At 41.9% G+C, this 21076-nt stretch overlaps 1 protein-coding gene across 2 annotated transcripts in view; it reads left to right on the plus strand.

Moving 5' to 3' along the window:
* KLHL29 (kelch like family member 29) overlaps positions 1–18223 on the plus strand; it is a 424682-nt gene extending 406459 nt beyond the window's left edge. For both annotated transcript variants that reach the window (XM_083495560.1, XM_083495561.1), the window contains exons 13-14: positions 1201–1345; positions 15508–18223. In XM_083495560.1, the coding sequence (XP_083351686.1) occupies positions 1201–1345; positions 15508–15691 (329 nt within the window). In that variant the 3' untranslated portion in view covers positions 15692–18223. The remainder of the gene's footprint in view (positions 1–1200; positions 1346–15507) is intronic.
* Positions 18224–21076: the final 2853 nt, after the last annotated feature.

The raw sequence follows: 21076 nt of genomic DNA on the forward strand, positions 1-21076 counted from the left end.
ACTGCATTGCAAGCAGCAGGGAGCCAGTTTCCAGTGTGTACATGTGTCTTCACATTGAGTAAGTCACTAGAGAAAGAGCTTGGAAAGCTCTCTGTGTTCGTTTACTGTTCTGGTGCATATGCTGTAAGGGCAGATTGTTTGGATTAAGAAATAATTTAGTGTTCCTGACTTAGATACCTCTTAGAAATTCTGGTGGTGATTTATTGGCATTAAACTGCTGCACCCCTAGAAAGAAACCTTAGCAGAAACAGATTCATTACAGACTTCTCAGACCCTTCCAGATGGAAGTTTCAAGTGTGGTCAGACGTTGAGCTTTAAAGAATGATGAATCGATGGAGGTCAACAAAGGGAGGCTGGGGAGCAACATCAGCCGCCTCCTCCACATGCTCACTTTTAGAAGGATGCACACATGAAAATCCCTATTTCAGGTGAATCTGTAAGCAGAACTTGTCCTGCTCCCCCATCCATGCATTCACTTTGACACAGATGAATACATGAGCAGTCCTAGCACCAGTTGATCAACCAAAGATGTCTTAGCCCAGCTTTCACCAAACTGATGTCCTCCAGATGTTTCAAACTGCGTCTCCCGTTAGCTGTTGCCAGCACAGCTGCTCTGGCTAGCTGTTCTTGTCTGCTGAGCTCTCAGTGTGTGGGGGAAAATAGAGGTTAAAAATTGTGCCTTGGGTGGGATGAGAAAGCAGATATAGACTCGCCTATAGGCAAAGGATGGAATATCCAAAATAAACACTATTTTCAACCAGAGAAGACTTCTGTATGAATCTGCTGCTTGGGAATTAATAATGTTGTGTTGAAATGTGCTGCGGTTTTGAAACAATTTGGCATGCTCGTTTTAAGCTGCAAAGAAGTGCTTTCAAAGGACCAGACTTAGGTGAGGAATATGTTGAAGACAAGAATGTATAATTTTAGATGGGAAGGGGGAAATGATCCTGGATTGCAGGCTGGTGTATGCTAGGAATGGGGAGGACCAATCAACTTTTAAAAGTGCCTTTGAGAAGTTTAGGAGTGAAGAACAAAAACAGCAACAAAGGCAACAAAAATACTTCCTCATTTTTCTTTCTCTGGCCTTGGAGGTTTCAAGAAACGTGACTTATCTATAAATAAGGGGAATTTATTTTTTTAAAAAAAGGGATTCTAGCGCCAAGCTTGTAAACTGATCTCCGTGTTGCTTTCCGTTGACAGATAACAAATATGCTCCTGCAGTCACTCTCAATGGTTTCATCTTTATTCTTGGAGGAGCTTATGCACGAGCGACCACCATCTATGACCCGGAAAAAGGCAATATCAAAGCAGGCCCCAACATGAACCACTCCAGGCAGTTCTGCAGGTAAGACCAAACACACACAAACAATTGAATTACCAGCACCTCAATATGTTTTTTTCTTCTGGAGGAAATTATTACGTTAAAGTGGGAATGGAAGTGCATGTGTGTTTAAGACTTTTAGTGTTCTCTGGGCTACACTAATAGAAATATTACCTGGCTATGCATCGCTCTAAATCCTTTCCCTTGGTATCTAAACATCAAGATCTCTCTGGTGTGAGACTGACAGGCCCTGTTATGTACAGTGGTACCTTGGTTTATGAACTTGATCCGTTCCGGAAGTCCGTTCTTAAACCAAAGCATTCTTAAACCAAGGCGTGCTTTCCCATAGCAGCGGGGGACTCAATTTACAAATGGAACACACTCAACAGGAAGCGAAACATGTTCTTATTCCAAGGCAAAGTTCACAAACCAAAACACCTACTTCTTTAGTTTGCAGCATTCTTAATCCAAGTTGTTCATAAACTAAGCTGTTCTTAAACCAAGGTACCACTGTACTGTATACTTAAGAACTGGAGGCCAGACTTGGGTGTGCATGTGTTTTGTCCAAATCTGAAACACGGCTAGTGATACCCACGTTATAGGGGTTAGCATAAGATGGACACACGTTAACCAAGTGTTGCTTCTTATAAAAATCACTCTATAGTGGTTAACCAAAATAACTGCAGGTGAACCACTATCTGGAAGCAGAGGAGGACTGTGAAGGCTGAAGGAAGCTTTGTGAGTTACATATAGGTTGCTAGCTTATCTTGCTTACCCATGTTATGCACCAAAATGCCCTGGAGGACATCTAGAATGTTTAGAAAATCAGGGGGAAACTGCTGCTTAAAGATGAATACGAGAAGCATCAATTAAATTCAGATAAACAAAGTTCCAGTGATGTGCGCTCTGCAATATTTTTGACAGCAGGTTTGTGTTTGGGACCGAGGACAAAACACACTTTTTTCATAGAACCTGTAGAATCTCACATTAAATGCGAGCAAGGCAGAAGAAAGTGTTAAGATTTCGTCCCCATGCTTAACACTTGTATCAAAGCTGTGAATGCGGCTTTAATGCAAGCACATCACTGATCTCATGGATTGCTGTTTATGTCACAGCATGTTAGAGAAAGATGAAATCTGGCATCCCTGTTGTACAATGGCAGGGGAAGAGCCAGTTTGTTCTCTGGACAGCTCAGAGCTGATTCCCATTTAGGATTAATTTCCCATCTGGCAGGCATAGGCAATCTCTGCTTTGTTACAAATTGCAATTATTATTATTTGCCTTTTGTTCCAACTGTATTAAACTTTTTTCCCTTTTAACCTATGTGTATGTAAGCCAATTAATTTAGTAGACATTTCATTAATCTGGTAAAGTGAGCTTTAATCCACAAAATCCACAATATATGTGCGTTAAGTCTTTGGAATGGGGTTATAACATTTTTATACATCATAAACTGCATATGCATAAAATTAGACATGCTTATAACACTATTTGATTAATAATTTTTATAAATACTCAATATTAAAACCAGAAAACTTGATTATTTACACCAATAGAGCTTTCCCACAAAATGATCACTTTGTACAAGAATAAATGGTCCAGTGCCAACACCTGTTATTCCCAATTCCATTTTTCATTATAATGTTCTCCATTTTTTAGTGTCCCTGATTTGATAGTTCTCAGACTTTTAAAAATTAAATATTTTAACTTGGCTTATAAGCATTTTTCCATGCTCTTAGAATAGAGAACCCTTGCAATGGTCAATATATACAAAATATGCCTTTTTTTTTTACAGTGTATCACCTTTGACAAAATTATTTGGCACTTTTTGCCATACGGATATGCTATAAGTATAGGAAATGGTGTGAAGACTGTATATAGTGATTTCCATGTAGCTAGCTTTCTGCTGAGTAAAGTGTTTCAACCGGTATAGGGGAAACAACGGAAAATCTGAAGCAACCATCCGATGGAATGCTAAACCATGGTTTGTTTGTTTTGGCATCATGGTCCCATCCCATAGTAAGCCTCAGCCTCTCACACACCACAAAACCTTCACATATGAGGGAACAAAATGTAAAGTTTTCTGTGACAGCTGGAAGTTTCCTGGTTTGGCTAAATCCGGGAGTAACACTGGTTTGATACCTAGGCTAGTTAATTAACTATGACTCATACAAACCACAGTTTCCCCTATTCAGCTGAAATGGGTGGTTGTGTTTTGTTCTGAATTCTGACTGGAAGCTTCAGATTTCCTCCCCTCAAGTACGGGAGAGAGAAGAAGGGGAGCTGGGAGTGCACAAGCCTAATGTGTAGTGCATTCTCATAACACTAAGATGGCCTTAAGGGGGCCTGAATGAGACCTGAGAGCAAGCACGGCATACAAAAGTTTTCTGAGTTGAGATCTAAGGAAAAAGTCTGGAACGGAGGCTAAAGTTTAATGCATCTTAACTTTTCGGAAGGCGCTCGTTTTCCTTTTGCTGGTTTCAGCAGTCCTAATAGCAGCTGCAGCTCCTATCAGATTATAACAGATCCTCCAAGTGTCCCTATTTCCCAGGAACAGTCCCGGATTTACAGAAGCCATCCCGGTTTCTGATTTGATCCCAGAATGTCCCACTTTTCCTTAGGACGTCCCTATTTTCATCAGAGAAATGATGGAGGGTATGGAGTTATGTGACCCCCCGAACCAAGGAGATTAGTAACTTTAGAAGATATGTGAAGGCAGCCCTGTATAAGGAAGTTTTTCAGTGTTTATTTTTATGTTTTTATGAATGTTGGAAGCCACACAGAGTGGCTGGGGCAACCCAGTGAGATGGGTGGGGTATAAATAATAAAAAATATTACTATTATTATTGAATAGGATGTCCCTACTTTCATCAGAGAAATGTTGGAGGGTATGTAATAACCTTCCTTAATAGTTTTCAGAATCCCGAGGCAAGGGAACCAGTGGCAACCTGACTTTCTTTCACCTGTTCCAGTAACTTACTTAGATCTTTATCCCAATATTCATCATACCTGCAATACTTAGTCAATGAGTTAAGCAAAAGTCCTCTATTAGTAGTAGTAGTAGCAGCAGCAGCAGCAGCAGCAGCAGCAATGGAGGTAGAATGGGCAATAAAGCTAGTATTTAACCATACATCACAAACAGAATTTATATATTTGAATCTCCTTTTTTATTTAAAGAGTGCCCTCTCTTGGTTGCCAAGAGAATCTTGTCCTGGAGCTAACATTACATTACATATTTTTTTTAAAAAAAATTACAGGCCAAATCCCAGCCAAAGCTACTATGTTCCTGCTGCTTCTGTGCTAATTACAGATTTTCATTGTTCCTCTGTGTTAACAAGAGTGAAATTGAATGTAGGAGAACCCCACTGTGTCCAGGCAGTAGTTAATTATATTTTTTCTCTCAAGATTGTAAACCAGAGGCAAACAGTGCAGTACAACTGACATAACTTCCCTTGGTAATTCATTGCATTAATTATGTGGGATCTTTTTTATTTTTTAAACAATTTTTCTTTAACCACATTAAAATTACTTTCATGTAAAAGGCTTTTAATACTACAGTTCTTTGGCCAAGATCACTTGATAGTCTAGGATCTGGCCACTAATGGCAGACTTTATCCAACGTTTGAGAGACATATCCCCCCCCCCCTGACAAAACTGCAGCAGTTTGAAACAATCCCATTTGTATGTTCGGAATGGAAGGAATAAACAAATTCTACCCTTCCAGTAAAAACATGTGCACAACAATACTTAAATGTCCATTGAAATGTTTGCAGCAGTTAGCATTGTTTACATGTTTGTTTCCCCTTCTCGCATAGCAGTAACCTCTGCTCAACTACGATAATGATGTAATGGACCTTCAACAGATATTAATAACAGGGATTTTTTAAAATGACAATGTTAAGCCAAAATTATGTAGAATTAGGAGTGGACTTCAAAATAGAAGCAGCATAACTGGACCCAAGGACTGGAGGCAGTACACAGTTTCCTCTTAAAACATGTGTTATAAATTATTATTTATGTATTTTTATTTTATTTATTATTGTTATTATTACCCCAGCCACTGGGTGGTTCCCAACAGAATATTAATAATAATAATAATAATAATAAAGTGATAAAACATCAAACATTAAAAACTTCCCTAAGCAGGACTGCCTTCAGATGTCTTCTAAAAGTCAGATAGTTGTTTATTTCCTTGACATCTGATGGGAGGGCATTCCACAGAGCGGGCGCCCCTACCGAGAAGGCCCAGTGGCGTAGCGTGGGTTGTCAGCACCCGGTCAAGGCAAGTAATTTGCGCCCCCTAACCAGTGGATTTTAGTAGGGGCAGAGAGCTGCGAGTGCGAGCCGTTTAGGGCTTTCAGGATCAGCACCAACACTTTGAATTGTGCTCGGAAACGTACTGGGAGCCAATGTAGGTCTTTCAGGACCAGTGTAATACGGTTTCAGCGGCCACTCCCAGTCATGTTAGTTACTGAACTACAGCTCCCCTCTGCCCCAGCAAGCGTTGCCAAAGGCTCGGGATGGTGGCAGCCGTAGTTCAGCATCTGGATGGCCAAAGCACTATCTTAAAATCCCAAGGATGTTATTTTCCCAGGATGCATAGAAATGGGGAGCATCGATGCTCTGGCCTCAACGACATGGAGGCTGCAAAGGGTCACCTCTTCCTACAGTAGGGGGCCAAGCGGCAATGTTATATGAACCTGAATTAAAACAGGGAGCTGAAACCCATTGATGTAGATCCCACTACCTAAATGCCAAGATTAAAAACCTTTGGCCAATCACACTGCCTCTCAGCCTAACCTGCTTCACAGGGTTGTTGCGGAGATAAATTGAGGAGGGCAAGAACCATTCAGCTCCATGAAGAAAAAGTTCAGGTGTAAATGCAATAAAGGAGTGGGGAAGAGAAGAAGAATTTTTGGTTCTTGGTAGGAATGCTGTATTTTGAAGAGCAAAAAAGAGGACACATTTGCCGATTTCCAACTATGGATCGCTAGGACTCTCATTTTACATACCCATGAAAGAGAGCCAGTGTGGTGTAGTGGTTAAGAGTGGTAGACTTGTAATCTGGTGAACCGGGTTCGCGTCTGCGCTCCTCCACATGCAGCTGCTGGGTGACCTTGGGCCAGTCACACTTCTCTGAAGTCTCTCAGCCTCACTCACCTCACAGAGTGTTTGTTGTGGGGGAGGAAGGGAAAGGAGATTGTGAGCCGCTTTGAGACTCCTTAGGGTAGTGATAAAGCAGGATATCAAATCCGAACTCCTCCTCCTCTTCTTCTTCATATGGCAACCCTACTCTTGAGCAACACCCGGTATCTGTTAAGAACTGGTGTTTCCTAGCACAATCCATATGGAGATTACACACTCATTCTCAACAAGCCATCTACTTTTACCTTTTGCAATGCCTCCAGCTTATCCTGATTTTGTAATAATAAGGAAATGAGTTAGCTGGAGATCAGCAGCCCACGGTGGGGGCTAGCAGCGCCTACTATTAGTGAAGCAGAGCACTCGCCGTGCTTTGCTGTTCAGAAACAAATATTTTTTAAAAAAAGGAAATAAAAATCTCACATACACACACTGTTGTTATTGTGCGGTATAGCCTGAACCTCCGTTTTTTATTAAGGAGTTCCATTTGGAAGGACCGGGTGACAAATCTGCCAGGCTAGCTGTCAGAGGGGGGGAAAGGTACCTTCAACTGGGAATTGCTGGTTCTAAATTATCTTCCCTGGGAGCACTGCTCACGCTAGCGCATGGCTGCTGCTGACGCCCTGTGAGCAATCTCTTGCTACCCAGGTCTATTTGCATGCTGCCTGAATCCTAAACAAACCAGGCTATGACTACGCACAGGAAACACATTCTATGTTCTTTTTACGCAAAGGTGAACTAGAAAATGGGATGATGCTTAATTTAATGCATTTATAGCTCACCTTTTCCTCCAAGGAGCTCATCCATGGTTCTTCCCCCTCTTCATTTAATCCCCATAACCACTCTGTGTGGTTGGTTAGGCTGGGAGTTACTGGCTTGGCCCCAGGTCACCCAGCAAGCTTAATGGCACAGTGAGGATTCAAACCCTGGTCTCCCAAGTCCTAGTCTGACACTCTAACCACTACACCACACTGGCTCTCAGTGGAAAAATAGGTCACCTTTGCATCTATCATCCTGGTCCCTTGTGGGTAAATGAGAGAGAATGAGCAGCCAGGGAGCGTTTGCAGGTATGTTTTGGGGGTGGATGAAAGGTGTGCAAGTGTGATGAACGTTACTCATCAACATTATTCCTTTTAAGTTCTGCCTGACTCCTTTGATTCATCTACATTAATTATCCTGTACTTTAACGTTTCTGCTGCTCTTAATGTCTTCCATCTAAGCGCAAAGATTTCCCCTCTGCTCTTGTTTCATGGTTTTGTAATTTGTTAATAGTTAAATGTATTTTAGTCACTTTTATAAATGATACTAACGAAAATGTCTGTAGGCTGCGGCCAGATCCCCAGAGAGTTCGAGTCAGCACTCCTAGTTAATACAAAGGCAAGGGCACCTAAGACATACACCATTTCACTTAATTGATACTATTTTAAATACCTCTTTCCCCCAAATCTCAAAGTGGTATACAATTAAAACCACTCAAAAATGAGGTGTGAAAATGGGATTTTTAAAAAGGAAGCTATGCCATCCACCTAGTATTCTAAAATGCAGCTGTCAGCCTACCCAAATTGGTGTAGTTTTTGTTTTGAATAGCCAATTCTACTCCCAAGAGCTGCTCTGCCAGGCAGTGAGTATAGGGCGTTGAGGTCCAATGACAGTTGCAACATCACCACCATTGGGATTGCACTAGAACAAGGGTGGGGAGCCTATTGTGCTCTAGATGCTATTGGACTCCAACTCCCATCGTTCTGACCCTTAGCTATTGCTGGACTCCAACTCCCTTCAGTAGCATGTCCAAGAGGGCCACAGGTTGCCGACTCCTGCAGTATATAATGGTGATGGTGAAGTATGGGTAGACGCTGTCAATTGCCACCATCCTCAGATGTACTGCGGTGACCTCAAGCACAAATGAACTATGCGCCAAAGAGCCATGCAGTCAGCTGGTATGAGAACCAGGCACACTTCCTAGTTGACGCACCTCCAAGGCTGCTCTGTCACCACAGCAAACACTGTTTAGCATTGATATGTGTATCACACAGATGCAATCTGTTCCCAGATGGCTTGCATTATGTGGGCAAGACCAGGGCATAGGGTAAGACTGAGACAAGACAGAAACTGAAAAGTGGGGCTGGGGGGAGGTGGCGATTTGGGTGGGGATGGGACAATAGAAAATGCGGCTTAGGAAAGGCTTTGCTGGAGTTGTGGCTGCTGTAGAGCAACTGAGGGTTAAATGATTGCCGTATCTGTATTAGTGGATACTCCAGGATACACAAGGCGAAAACACTGGCACAACAGCACAGCAAAATGCATAAATGGTTACCCTCTACGCCTGTTATCAAGCTAATGTGAACATTGCTTTGGAGGTAGATCATGGGTGCCTACCCTCCAGGCATTAGTGCAAAATATTAAACACACGAAAGGCTTGCAAACAGGAAGGTGGGGAATACCTTTCAGCATTGACATCTTGAAGGAGACTACTAGGCAGAAGCAATAGCTACAGGGTTTCCTTGCCTTTCAGCACAGAAAGACAGTGGTGTTGCAGAATTTTTACAACACAGAAGTGGGTGGTGGCATAGAATTAAAATGAAAAGAGAAGAGAGAGAATTCAGAAATTTTGAAGCTTGAATTTCCTCTTCCTGGGTGGTCAGAGTTCACAGGAATATTTGTGGGTGGCTTTTTCTTGTAAATACACTAAAAGGAAACTTTTAAAAGGAAATCTCTGGCTTGTTTTTTCACAGCTCTTTGGAGGCGCTCCAGATAAATTAGTGTATGTGTGGCGTCGTGCCCGTTTTCAGTTACTAAAACTAGTTGCGAGAATTAGGAAGAATGTGGTGCATACGAGCATGCTAATTTAGTCATTTAAACATTCTTTTATAGCCTCAAGGACAGCTAGAGAAGATATTTCCTCATTTAAATGTTGTATCTAGACAAGGATTAATGTTTACGGCCAAGTCAAACTGAGATCGCAAAAGTTCCCTCAGCAGTAAGCTTCTGAAGGAGGTTTGGCTGTAAAGAATGTTTGGTGCCAGTGCAAGGAATTCCACTGAGACATAACCAGCCGCCAATGATCCAGGTGAACCTGATACTGATGATTCAGCATCAAGGAAAAACACCTCACCAGATGCTGATGAGCATTCGGCATTGGAAGTGCTAGTTTTATCGCATCTGGTCTAAAAACAGTAGCTTTCAGTGGTCACTAATGAAAGACCTTGCAGTAATCCTCTGAAAAGCCAGTACCCAAGCAGAACTGTCACTCAGTAATTTATAGCCTGCCCAGTTAAGCTCCCATATTTTTGCTTCCTCTGCCATGTGTGTAGTCCATTGTTCAATGCATATCATGCAATGTTCCTCGTTGAAACGACAATGTTAATGTCTGTTGGGAACTCACCTGGATTTGAAACGGCAGAAATGTGAAGCAAGATCATGGAAGGCTGATAATTAATGGATGTGTAGCTTTCAGACTGAACTGCAGATGCAAAACATCTCTCAGGACTTTTGCACTTCCCGCTTCTTCCTTTGACCTCCCTATTATATGATCTCAAGTTATTCTACAGTATTGTAGAGTGGGGTGGGTAGTCAACCTGGTGCCCTCCAAATGTTGCCCAGATGTGGGCTATGCCCACCACAACCCCTGAACATTAGCAATGCTGGCTGGGGACTGATGTGATTTGGAGTCAGTGACATCAGGTGGGCACCAGCCTGGGAGAGGGTGCTGTAGACAATTTTGAGAAATGTTGTCAATGTTGACAAAAGCAGCTGATCAAAAATCGCAGAAAGAACAACTACCACAACCTTATTTAGTACAGTGGTACCTTGGGTTACAGACGCTTCGGGTTACACGTTTTCAGGTTACAGACACGCCAAAACTTGGAAGTACTGGAACGGGTTACTTCCGGGTTTTGGTGCACGCACAGAAGCGCTAAATTGCGCTTTGCACATGTGCAGAAGCACTGAATTGTGTCCCACGCGTGTGCAGACGCGGCGGTGCGGGTTGCGAACGTGCCTCCCGCACAGATCATGTTCGCAACCCGAGGTTCCACTGTATTATGAACAGTATGCATTTCGGTTTTTTTGAAGAAAGAGTAGTGATATTCTCCTCAGACATGGCCTTTATAGCGTCAAAACTGTAGACAGCATTCCCAAGTTCTTATATTTCACTGATGGCATTTCAGAACAAGGGAGTTTTAAGTTTTGCTTCAGCCTCTGTCTGTGGATGCCAGATTCTTTGCACTGTTCAGATTTCCAAAATACCCCAATCACTATGCCCCCCCAAATAAAACAGAAAGGTAGAGGACATTACAGCTTCGCACTTGCTTTAATTTAAACATAATTTCCACCAAGAGACAGGCATTAAACTTGTAGATCTGTCTTTCTCTAAAAGTATACATTTTGTAAACCACTGCTTTCTCCTCTTTGAACAGTGTTTGTAGATTTGAACAGCTCCTGCTTAATCAAATCAATAGATTTAGAGCATTTTTGTGTCCAGACAATAACTCCTTTGCAGGAATTAGCACTGGGTTCTAAAGCAGAAAGGTCAGTTCACTGACTAATAATAATAAAATTTATATCCCAACCATCTTGCTGGGTTTCCCCATCCACTTTGGGCGACTTACAACATATATAAAAAAAGCATCAGGCATTAGAAACAGAATATCCTATACGAGCAGCAAACAAACCAATAAATCAGTAGAAACCAAGAATAACAATAATTATATAACAATAATAGTTTAGTTTGTAACCACCAACACCAGCTAAACATTTTAACAAACACCAACCCTGCAAAAACAAAACACAGGAACCAAATTTAGAACCAGTTGCCCCACCCCAAAAGAGCATGCATGAGAAAGTAATGTGGGGAATTTATAGACCTGAATAACGAATGACCTGACTTCTAGCTTTGATGATGTTGTGTCCTGATGGCTCATGCTCTTGATACATACTTGGTGCATATATCTTTCCCCCACTGTAATATGTGCCTCTGATGTCATTTCCTTTTTCTTTGAGAACATTACAAGTAGCGACAGAACATATCAATGCTGGTTAATGCTGTCTAGGGTGGCACTAGCTGCAGCGAGGCAAATTTTGATTTCAACTGATGATACATCTAGCCCTGTAACTACAAGGGCCAACGGTGCCCTCCTTGCCAGGCAACTCTCACCCCAGGCAGCAGTCTTACCACCCCATTCACACCGGGTAGGCATAGGCTGGTGCCCATAATTCTGACGGCAGACTCTGCAAGTGAGCTGGTGGAGACGAACACCTACTCACTCCAGGTAATGCTTGCTCACTTCCAATCCCTTGGGGGGACAGTGGCTGACTCATCTTGGAGCAGCGCCGGGAAGCGCTTTCTGATCATTATTTCTGTAATTCTTAAAACAGCACTGTGAGGTGGGGCAGTTTTATTGTCCACATAATATAGGTGGAAACCTGATGGTAGCTAGTTGCCTGCTACGTTCATGGCTGCTGGGATCTCCATTGGGGGCTCACATTTCTAAGCACTGTATCATACCCATTCATCCTTATGGGCCATGATAAAAACGCCATCAAGTTGCTTGTTGCTAATAAAGCTTTTTTATAGTGAAGTCAAGAGGCACAGAGTTGAGGCTCCTGTTACGGGAGGTCTTTGATTTGTGAGGCCCATTTGTTCTTTCCTGCTATGTTGCTGGGCACTTAGAGCTTGCAGAAGATATTTGAAACCCAAGGAGGCAGAGAAAGATCAAGTAGATGGGGATCTTTTCCAGACTGTCCATTTGGCATGTATTCATATTTTGTGTGCTATTTTTATTGAAGCAATCTTTGCTAGGCTAGGGGGAAGGGTGGAAATGAAGAATTAAAAAAAAACAGTTTTGCCTCTGGAAAAGAGGAGAGAGATTGAGACTCCTTCAGAACTTGTCATCCACCCCCTTTCCTGAAGAATTGTCAAAAATTGTATTAATATTTTTTACACTGTTGGGTAGGGAGTGCTTTCCATCTCTTTCTAAAAAGACAATATGTTCCCAAAAATCACTTCAGCCCTGTTACAATTTCCCTGACTGCCTTGGTATCCCCCACTGCTTGGGACCTTGTCTTCTGGATACAAAGCAAAAAATAATATACCGTATTTTTCGCTCTATAAGACGCACCAGACCATAAGACGCACCTAGTTTTTGGAGGACAACAAGAAAAAAAATATTCTGAATCTCAGAAGCCAGAACAACAAGAGGGTTCGCTGCGCAGCGAAAGCAGCAATCCCTCTTGCTGTTCTGGATTCTGGGATAGCTGCGCAGCCTGCATTCGCTCCATAAGACACACACACATTTCCCCTTACTTTTTAGGAGGGAAAAAGTGAGTCTTATAGAGCAAAAAATACGGTATATATATTTTAACCTTTCCCCTCTATGGGACAACAGGTACTAATAGAACTAAGAAACAAACTTGGATCCTGATTTTTCTAGTTACTGTCTTCACATGGCAGCCACCAATATTGCCTTTGCAAGGGTCCAAAGTGTTGTTGCTTTAATGGAAGAATGTTGAAGTTGCATCTTTCTAGAGGGAAATAACTGGTACTTTCCTCCTCCTCCTCCTCCATTTCATTATATATCAGCATGTAGAGCAGGGCTTGGCAACCTGTTTACACGTATGTTGAATTCAGTTCCCATTAATCCCTTCCAGCATGGCCAACAGTCATGGGAGTTGCATAGTCTGACAACTGCTGGTGAAGAAGCATCAGTTATTTCGTCTAGGCCTTGTTTTCTAACTGGTTACCAGCTTTCTGCAGATTTTCAGCAGTTCCAGTTCCAGAAATACATGCTAAATTAATTGCGCCATTGTCCAAAATCAACCACTTAATAGCAACCGGAAAACATTTTCAATGTGTGTTGTCACTCCTTCCTCACTTAAATCCTAGAAACAAACTATAGGACTAAACAGTGACACTGAAAGGACAGTTTACATGAAACCACTGAAGAAAGGACTCATGTGGCTGTACCAGGGCAGGTCCTAGCAGGCCTTAGCCCCACCCATCATGGTCCAATTCTTTCTTTGGCCAATGCTCAGGGATGATGGGCGTTGTAGTCAAGCAGCAGGTTTGCCACCCCCTGGCATATAGATACTTCTGTTTTCCAATAGGTGACGGTGCTTAAAATGAGGTTGTGCTCAGTCTCCTGAATTTTATTAGCCCAGCCAGCCCAATCTGTGAGCAGTTAAAATTATTTCATCTGCTCATCCTATTAGGGGAAAATAATCACCAAGCAGCCTACGGGGCATTCATCTGTGTGCTTTCCACCTGATGAGGGACAGCCTCTTCAGAAAGCAGACTGACCCCCTTACGCTTAATGAATAGTTTCCAAATGTGAAGGAGGGATGCTAATTTCCAAACACAAATGTGTAGTGGAAGCATGGTGAGAGGGGCAAAAAGAGAGTCTTTGAAGACATAAATAAGTAACTGTTGTCTGCAATCACCTCTGTAGTCTTTGGGAGAAGGGTCAGTAACTAGCTTGCTTATTCTGACTTCTTCTCCCAAAAAAACAACTTCCCACTTCCTTCATGAAGTACGCAAATTTACTGTCACTCAATGGATTCCACTGAAATCTTGGGGCAATGTAATGTCCCACTTGCCTATTCATACTAATCTAGTGTTTCGGTCAAACTTTCACCAAATAGTTTAACAACCTATTGTGTCATTTACTTTGCCATTTCTATTTTTTCCTCCCTTCTCTGTGTCTATAAGTTTCTTAGCCTTCAGTCTCAGATTGCTTATGCAGTTGAACTCTAGTTTTGGAACACCATTGTGTTTAAATGATTCAGCACTCCTCTAAGTTTATTCTTCGTGACTCCTAACTTTTTCTCATCTTCATCATTAATTCACACGCTCACAAGTATCTCCGCATTTTGTAAAGCAGAGCTTTCCAAACTGCATGTCACGACACATTAATGTGTCGGCTGCAGTGTGTAGGTGTGTCGCAGAAACGCTCCCCCCAAGGCTGGAAAGGGGTTAGTTTAACCTCCGGTTTGCTAGGAAAACTGAATTACTGTGTCGCGAAATGACGTGTGTCTAAAAAGTGTGTCACCAACATGAAAAGTTTGGAAAGCTCTGTTGTAAAGTCAAAACAAAAAAATTCCTTCCAGTAGCACCTTAAAGACCAACTAAGTTAGTTCTTGGTATGAGCTTTCGTGTGCAAGCACACTTCTTCAGATACCTGAAGAAGTGTGCTTGCACACGAAAGCTCATACCAAGAACTAACTTAGTTGGTCTTTAAGGTGCTACTGGAAGGAATTTTTTTGTTTTGACTATGGCAGACCAACACGGCTACCTATCTGTAACTGTTGTAAAGTATTATACATAGTAGGAAGCTAGGTTGTTTTGTTTGCCTTTCCCCAACTCGGGGCCAATTACACTCACACACTTTGAAGTAACATTTAAATAGGGGGTTTCTGCACAGATTCAATCTGCTAAATTCTGGGACACACACACACACACACAAATATTATGCTGATTTAGAGCCCTCCGCTGCTTGTATTCAGCGTATGGTTGCAAGGTGATGCTGCAAGTGTGTGGGGGGTGTGTGGCTCAACTCATGCTCCCTGTGTATATTCTTCATGCTTTGGAGATGCACCGTAATCCTGTGCTTGTGTACCTCACACAAGACTTCCATTCTTGTGCGGCACATTTGAAAGCCACGTATTTTATTATTTAGAAGTAGGTCTTCAACAACTTCCCCAGCAGAAGCAAGGAGCAAATTTGGTCCTCCACTAGCCATCCCCATTGGAACATTGGTTGCCAGCAGCACACAGAGAAGGCAATCCTTGCTTTTCAGTTTGGTGACATTAAGTGTGATGCAGTCCTTAGTCACATAAACATTGAATGCCCTATTTATTCCCCACTGGGCATCCTCAAGACCAATTGCTGTCCCCATATTTAAACTTAAGAGAGCTTTTTTGCACAGAAGGGTTTGGGTAAATAATTAAGCTGTGTAAACATTTCTTCCAAACAGCAGGCTGGACTAATGGGTTCAAGGAGTGCTTCAGTGAAATATGACTTACTTCATGTCTCTCTTTTTCTCTCTGCCCAGTGCGGTGGTTCTGGATGGAAAAATTTACGCCACGGGTGGAATTGTCAGCAGCGAAGGTCCTGCTCTGGGAAATATGGAAGCGTACGACCCCAAAACAAACACATGGACGCTTCTGCCCAATATGCCATGCCCTGTCTTCCGACATGGCTGCGTAGTAATTAAAAAGTACATTCAGAGTGGTTGATGGCCATGAAGACGTGGATATCAAACAGGCTGTCGCCTGCGGAAAGTAGGCAAGAAAAAGAAACTGTCCTACAGAGAAAAACCGAGGAAATGAATAACTGGCAAACAACCTGTCTAAAATTGGGAATAATCTCTACATTGAATGTAGAAATTCATCCTCACCTTTTGGTGAAGGAGCGGACAGCTCCATGCTATGTACGATAGTGTGACTTAACACAAGTGTGCCACTAGATGTCGTAGTGGCACTTGTTACAGACAGAGTTTCGGTTTACCCAGGTGCAATAATAGCATTTCCCATACGTTGTTTAACTAGGGGCAAAGGAAGAGTCGGCGTTAACACTCCTAGAGAGCAAGCTCGGTTCTTAAAACAACTGATTAGGTTTTGCTATATTACACATTAAGCATCGGGCTATGTGAAAGGAAGGTCAAAGTGTCCTTACCACTTTGATTGCAACATTTTTCTTTTTAAACCAACATATGCTTTTCAATACCAATGACCGAGATAGAACTTATGGGACAGACTGCGTAGATTGAGGTCAGTCTTCCACCAGAGCAGATGTCTATTACGGCTCCTTAGAGCACAGCTAATAAAAGGATAGAAGTGTGTCTGTCTGTCTACTAGCATTCCATGTCCTTTTAATGAAAAGGTTTTCTGAAATTGTATGCCAATGTGAATGTGTGGTCGTGAGGAGGGCTTGTTTCTCCCTTTCTACTGTTTTTCTACTGTATGAACAAAATGACAGCTAAATTTCTGTAAAGCAAGAGGCATCTAGGAGCTTTTATTAAACTTTTATTTATCTATTCAAAGTTTAGAATGAATATTCTGTGTTGGGTTTCCCTATTTTGAGCCAGTTATTTAAGGCAATGCCTTTTATTGGGGGTTTAAGATAGCCACTGAACGACAGTCCACTATCCAGGATATATGCCACTGTCTATATTTTTGTCAGATGAATCAAGATCCTATCTATTTTTTCAAACTCTCTCGCTCTGCCCCCTCCCCTTTCCCAAGTATATGTGGGAGTCTTAAAAGAAACCCTCTCTCTCCCCAAGAGGCTTTCAGTGGCTGCTTTTCTTGGAATAAACGCTTCTGCAGCTTTCTCACTGCACAGGTTTAACAACTATAATTGGAAACGCATCAGGTTATTTCCTACTTTAGAGAGGGGGTGTGTGGGGGAAAAGGTTCTGTAGAGTTGTAAGTATATACACAGCAGGGCTATATTTTTATATGCATATTAAAATATTGTATATTCAGAGAAGCATTGTGACGTGGACATTTCTTTATAAAACTGTAAAGCGGAGCAGGTGAGATGGGAGAAAGCTGGGACAACAGGGTTGCGATACTAACAGTAAACATACCTTATGAAGACCCCGGAGCCAGCGCCGATTTTCTTTGCAGCAGCCAGGAAGAAACAGAATGGGCGCAACTGTCTATGCTCTTTCACCAAACTTCATCACGGCCATTAGAAAGAAAACTTACATCAGAAGTGCGGCATGCCACATACTGTAATCACAGAGCGAAATCCTATCTTCATTCAAATATTTGCCATTGAAATCAGTGACGTCGAGATTTTACTCCCAAGGGGACGTGACCTAGTAAGTTGCTGCAAACTTAATGGGTAGCTATCCAAAAAAACCCAGCATCCTCTTGGTAACACTTGGGATGCTTCCCATGCAACAGTGTGTCGCTTTGTACATTTCCCTGCTCTGGGCTATATTACCAGCGCTAGAAGGGGCAGGGAAATGCACAATGCAGCAATTGCCTGAACCCTAAAAGGACAAGGGGAGAGAGGATGCTGTTTGTGGCAGCATCCCAAAGTCAGATGCAAGAGCTGCTCTCACTCTTGCACCTTAACTTGGAAACAAGTCTCGTCGGTTACAGTGGACCTTTTCCAGTAAAGTGTGGTTAGAATCACAGCCTTACTCTGACTTCTAAGTAGCCAGGGAACTGCAGCCAATGGCTAGCTGATTTTGATACCCAAAAAGTTTTTTGTTGTTTTTTTTAATTGGGAAGTTTTGGATAACCATACAATAAGCTGGCTGGCCAATTGCATTATTTTGTTAAGAATAAATTTATACAATGCAGATGCTAGTATGAAATTCGTAACTTGCCATATTTCAGAATAAATGCTCATCTAGGCAGCAAATCTATAAAATGACTAAGCTCTCTGAAATGGACAGCAAGTGTTCAAATTTATGCAGTTTTTGTCTTATTCTCTGAAGGGGGGAAAGTCATGTGAAGTATTTTTGTCAACCATAGTGCAAAGTGTGAACCTAAAAGATTGGCGCACAAGTTCCTCACTGCCTGGGGCAGGTTGATTTTTAGCATTGGTGTGTGTCTGCCTCCAAAGGAGGCGCTAGCTTGTAAGCCCTGCTAAGCATTTCAACTTCTCCAAATTTATCTTCTTTCTTTTCTCACACTGCAACAAATCTGGCTATTTCTGTGAATACTAAAAACACAGGGTTTTCTGTAATTATACTGTATATATGTTTACTGTTAAGTTCTTGTTAAAATAAATCTATTTCTAGATCTAGATTCAGCATTAATTGGACTATTTTTTGTTTAAAAAACCCAGCAGCAACACTTGGATCAACTCTATGTTGTTCTTAATCAGGCTTCTTTCTAGGCACGGGTGACAAAACCCTTTACAGCTCTTGGAAATTAACCTGGATTCTAGCTGCTGAAACAACTGCTGTTTTGGCATTCTTTTCCTTTAACTTCTAGAACACATATTCTGCCACAATCTTATCAAGCTTTGTCAACATTTCTATACCCACAGATTTGTACTACCTTGTTTTATAATACACTAAAATTGGAAGCCACTTCTACCATTTGGTGAAACATTTTCAGTATCTCAGAGTAATTGCAACCCACAGCTCTGCGAACTTTAAAACAGGTTTTTGGTTTCTTGCCTGTTCAGTTCAACATTGTAGGTTAGCTATAAATTGCTAGGTGGGAACAAATAGCCAGCCAAGTACAATAAACTGGTCCCAAGAAGCTCTCTAGCTGTGCAGGCTGTTTTCAGCAGTGGAACATTTTGTAAGATGATTAGGTCTGGTTTCTTCATTAAAGGAAAATGTGAGTCTCCAGACAGTGTGAAACTCTGAGATCTTAACCTGCAGTCATTTAAATCATTTTTGTTTTGTGTCACGGCTCAACTGGAACACCAGGAAAGTGACTTGTGTTTTCAATTCAGTTGCTGAAACCATACAGGGTGAGTTGAAGGAGCTGCCAACCTTATCAACACTGGAGAAGATGTCTTATTCAGCACAAGTCAATACTACTTGGTAAGATGAGCAAGGCAGAGGGCATTTTAGTTTTGCTTGTATGTGCAAATTATTCTGGGTTTCCTCTGGGAAATTGGAGGAAAGCCTCTTGATAAATGAATCATATGCACATATCTGCTACGAGATGCAAAAGCAATCTCCTTAAAAGCTTTTAGAAATTCTAAACATAGATTGGCTCATCTTTTCACCTTTTATTGACACCAGCCGTTCCTTTACTACAGGAGTAGCGCACAACCCTTTAAAAGGTTGTTTGTACTCTTCACAGTTTGGCACAACTCATCTGTCATCAAGCAGGAAGTCTCAGAATGTTGTATCACATTTGTCATGGTAGGTTGTTAATGTGATTGTGCAAAGTGCTCTGAGGTTTGGTGGTATAGCACAACTGGACAAGTTTAGCTAGAACAGAGATTTTGTTCCTAACCACACATTTATCAAAATTTATATAATGCTTGATAGAAACAAAGCTTCTGAGCATTTTTCAAAACTGAAACACATTACGATTCTTGATTTTTAAATTAAGGTATTTAAAAACAGTCAAAGGGTTATTAAAATCAGAAGTGGCTAAGAAGTGGGGGTAAAGGTAAATTCTATATGTCTCGTAGGCTTGCCTAAATGGAAATGTTTTTACACAGGTGGTGGTCTTGTTACTTACAAGTGCAGAAGGAACCTCCAACAGAGCAATAAAGTGGGCATGGATTAGGGGTACAGTAAACTGGTTGCAAGTGATTAAGGGGTTTAGAGATGAATAGTAACACCTTGAACTTGGCCTGCTAGCCAATGAGCAACCAGTGCTAATCTGAACAGAAGTGCTCGTTCCTGCACTAGTGTGTTGCGATAATCAAACCTTGAATTAATCAATGCCTTGTGATCAAGGTTACAAGTCCAGGTTGCAGCAGTTGCAACAATTGCAACTGGTAAAAGGTGTTTATAGATGCTAAAGTTACCTGGGCCTCCAGTTGGATCCAGAAGCACTCCCGGGCTGAGTCGTACCTGTTCCTTCAGGGGGTTTCTGGAATTGTACAGAAGCTATCAGGTCCTGCAACAAATCTAAAGTTTCATAAGCACTCAAAGCTACCAAGCCATAGATAGAAACCGGGCAAAGCTGCAACTGTACATACTGCCGTTAGGCTGAAGACGGGAGCTTAAACTGATCTTTTGGAAAAGAAAAAGGCAACAAGTCCCCTCTTTGCTGATCCTGGGAAAAAGTCCTCCAGCCACACAACTCTTCCACAACACCATTTTAATACATTACACTGTAAAGTGAGTTTCTCATGCAAGTATGAGTCAAACCACCTCCAAACATCTCTGCCACAACTGATGGTGGAGAGTAAACTCCCTAAATATGTTTTGAAGCCAGGCAATGCAGTCACTTAAAGCTCCAAAGAAGTCCATGCCAGCTCATCCACTTTCCAGAAGGTACGTTTTCTGACATGCTTCCAGATCAGGGAACTCAAAGTCCTTGCTCAGTAAAGTTCAGGTGTTACTCGAATAATTTCAATAACTACATAGCTAGAAGTCTAGTGCAACTAATGGCCATTACAATGTCACATTCACACAGCTCAACCATAAAGTAAGGAGGGGAAAGTCAGTGTATGAATGGTAAACCGCCATTATCTGAACACTGCGCATCCTTTATGAGGCCACATGCCAATGTAAGTCATTACACAAAGAAGCATTTCTCATACAATTGTTTGGAGCAACTACGTTTATATCCTGTCCTTCCTCCAACTAGCTCCAGGTAGCATACATTATTCTCCCACACACACCCAGTTGTACCCTGTTGCTACGATATTCACTTTGTATGTGTACCACAATCTCCTAAGAGCAGAAACAAGTTCAGAGCAAGGCACTTTGGCTGTACAGGTGGCACAAGATTTCTTTGGCAGAGATGAATGCCAGGGCAACATTTTCACCTGGAGTTTCTGCAATCATCCAGCAGTCTTTTGTTCATGGAGTTATCTCCAGCTGTTAATACATAACGACATAGATCTAAAGAACTGCAAGACTAATTCCACAAGCTCAAGCAACACATTTCAAACAGCAAGCGAGCCCCAGTGACACATGGAAAACCTCTGCAACAAAGGGCATTTTCTAAACTTAA

Source organism: Podarcis liolepis (assembly GCF_965112155.1).
Source record: "Podarcis liolepis genome assembly, chromosome: 3".
Classification (NCBI taxonomy): Eukaryota; Metazoa; Chordata; class Lepidosauria; order Squamata; family Lacertidae; genus Podarcis; species Podarcis liolepis.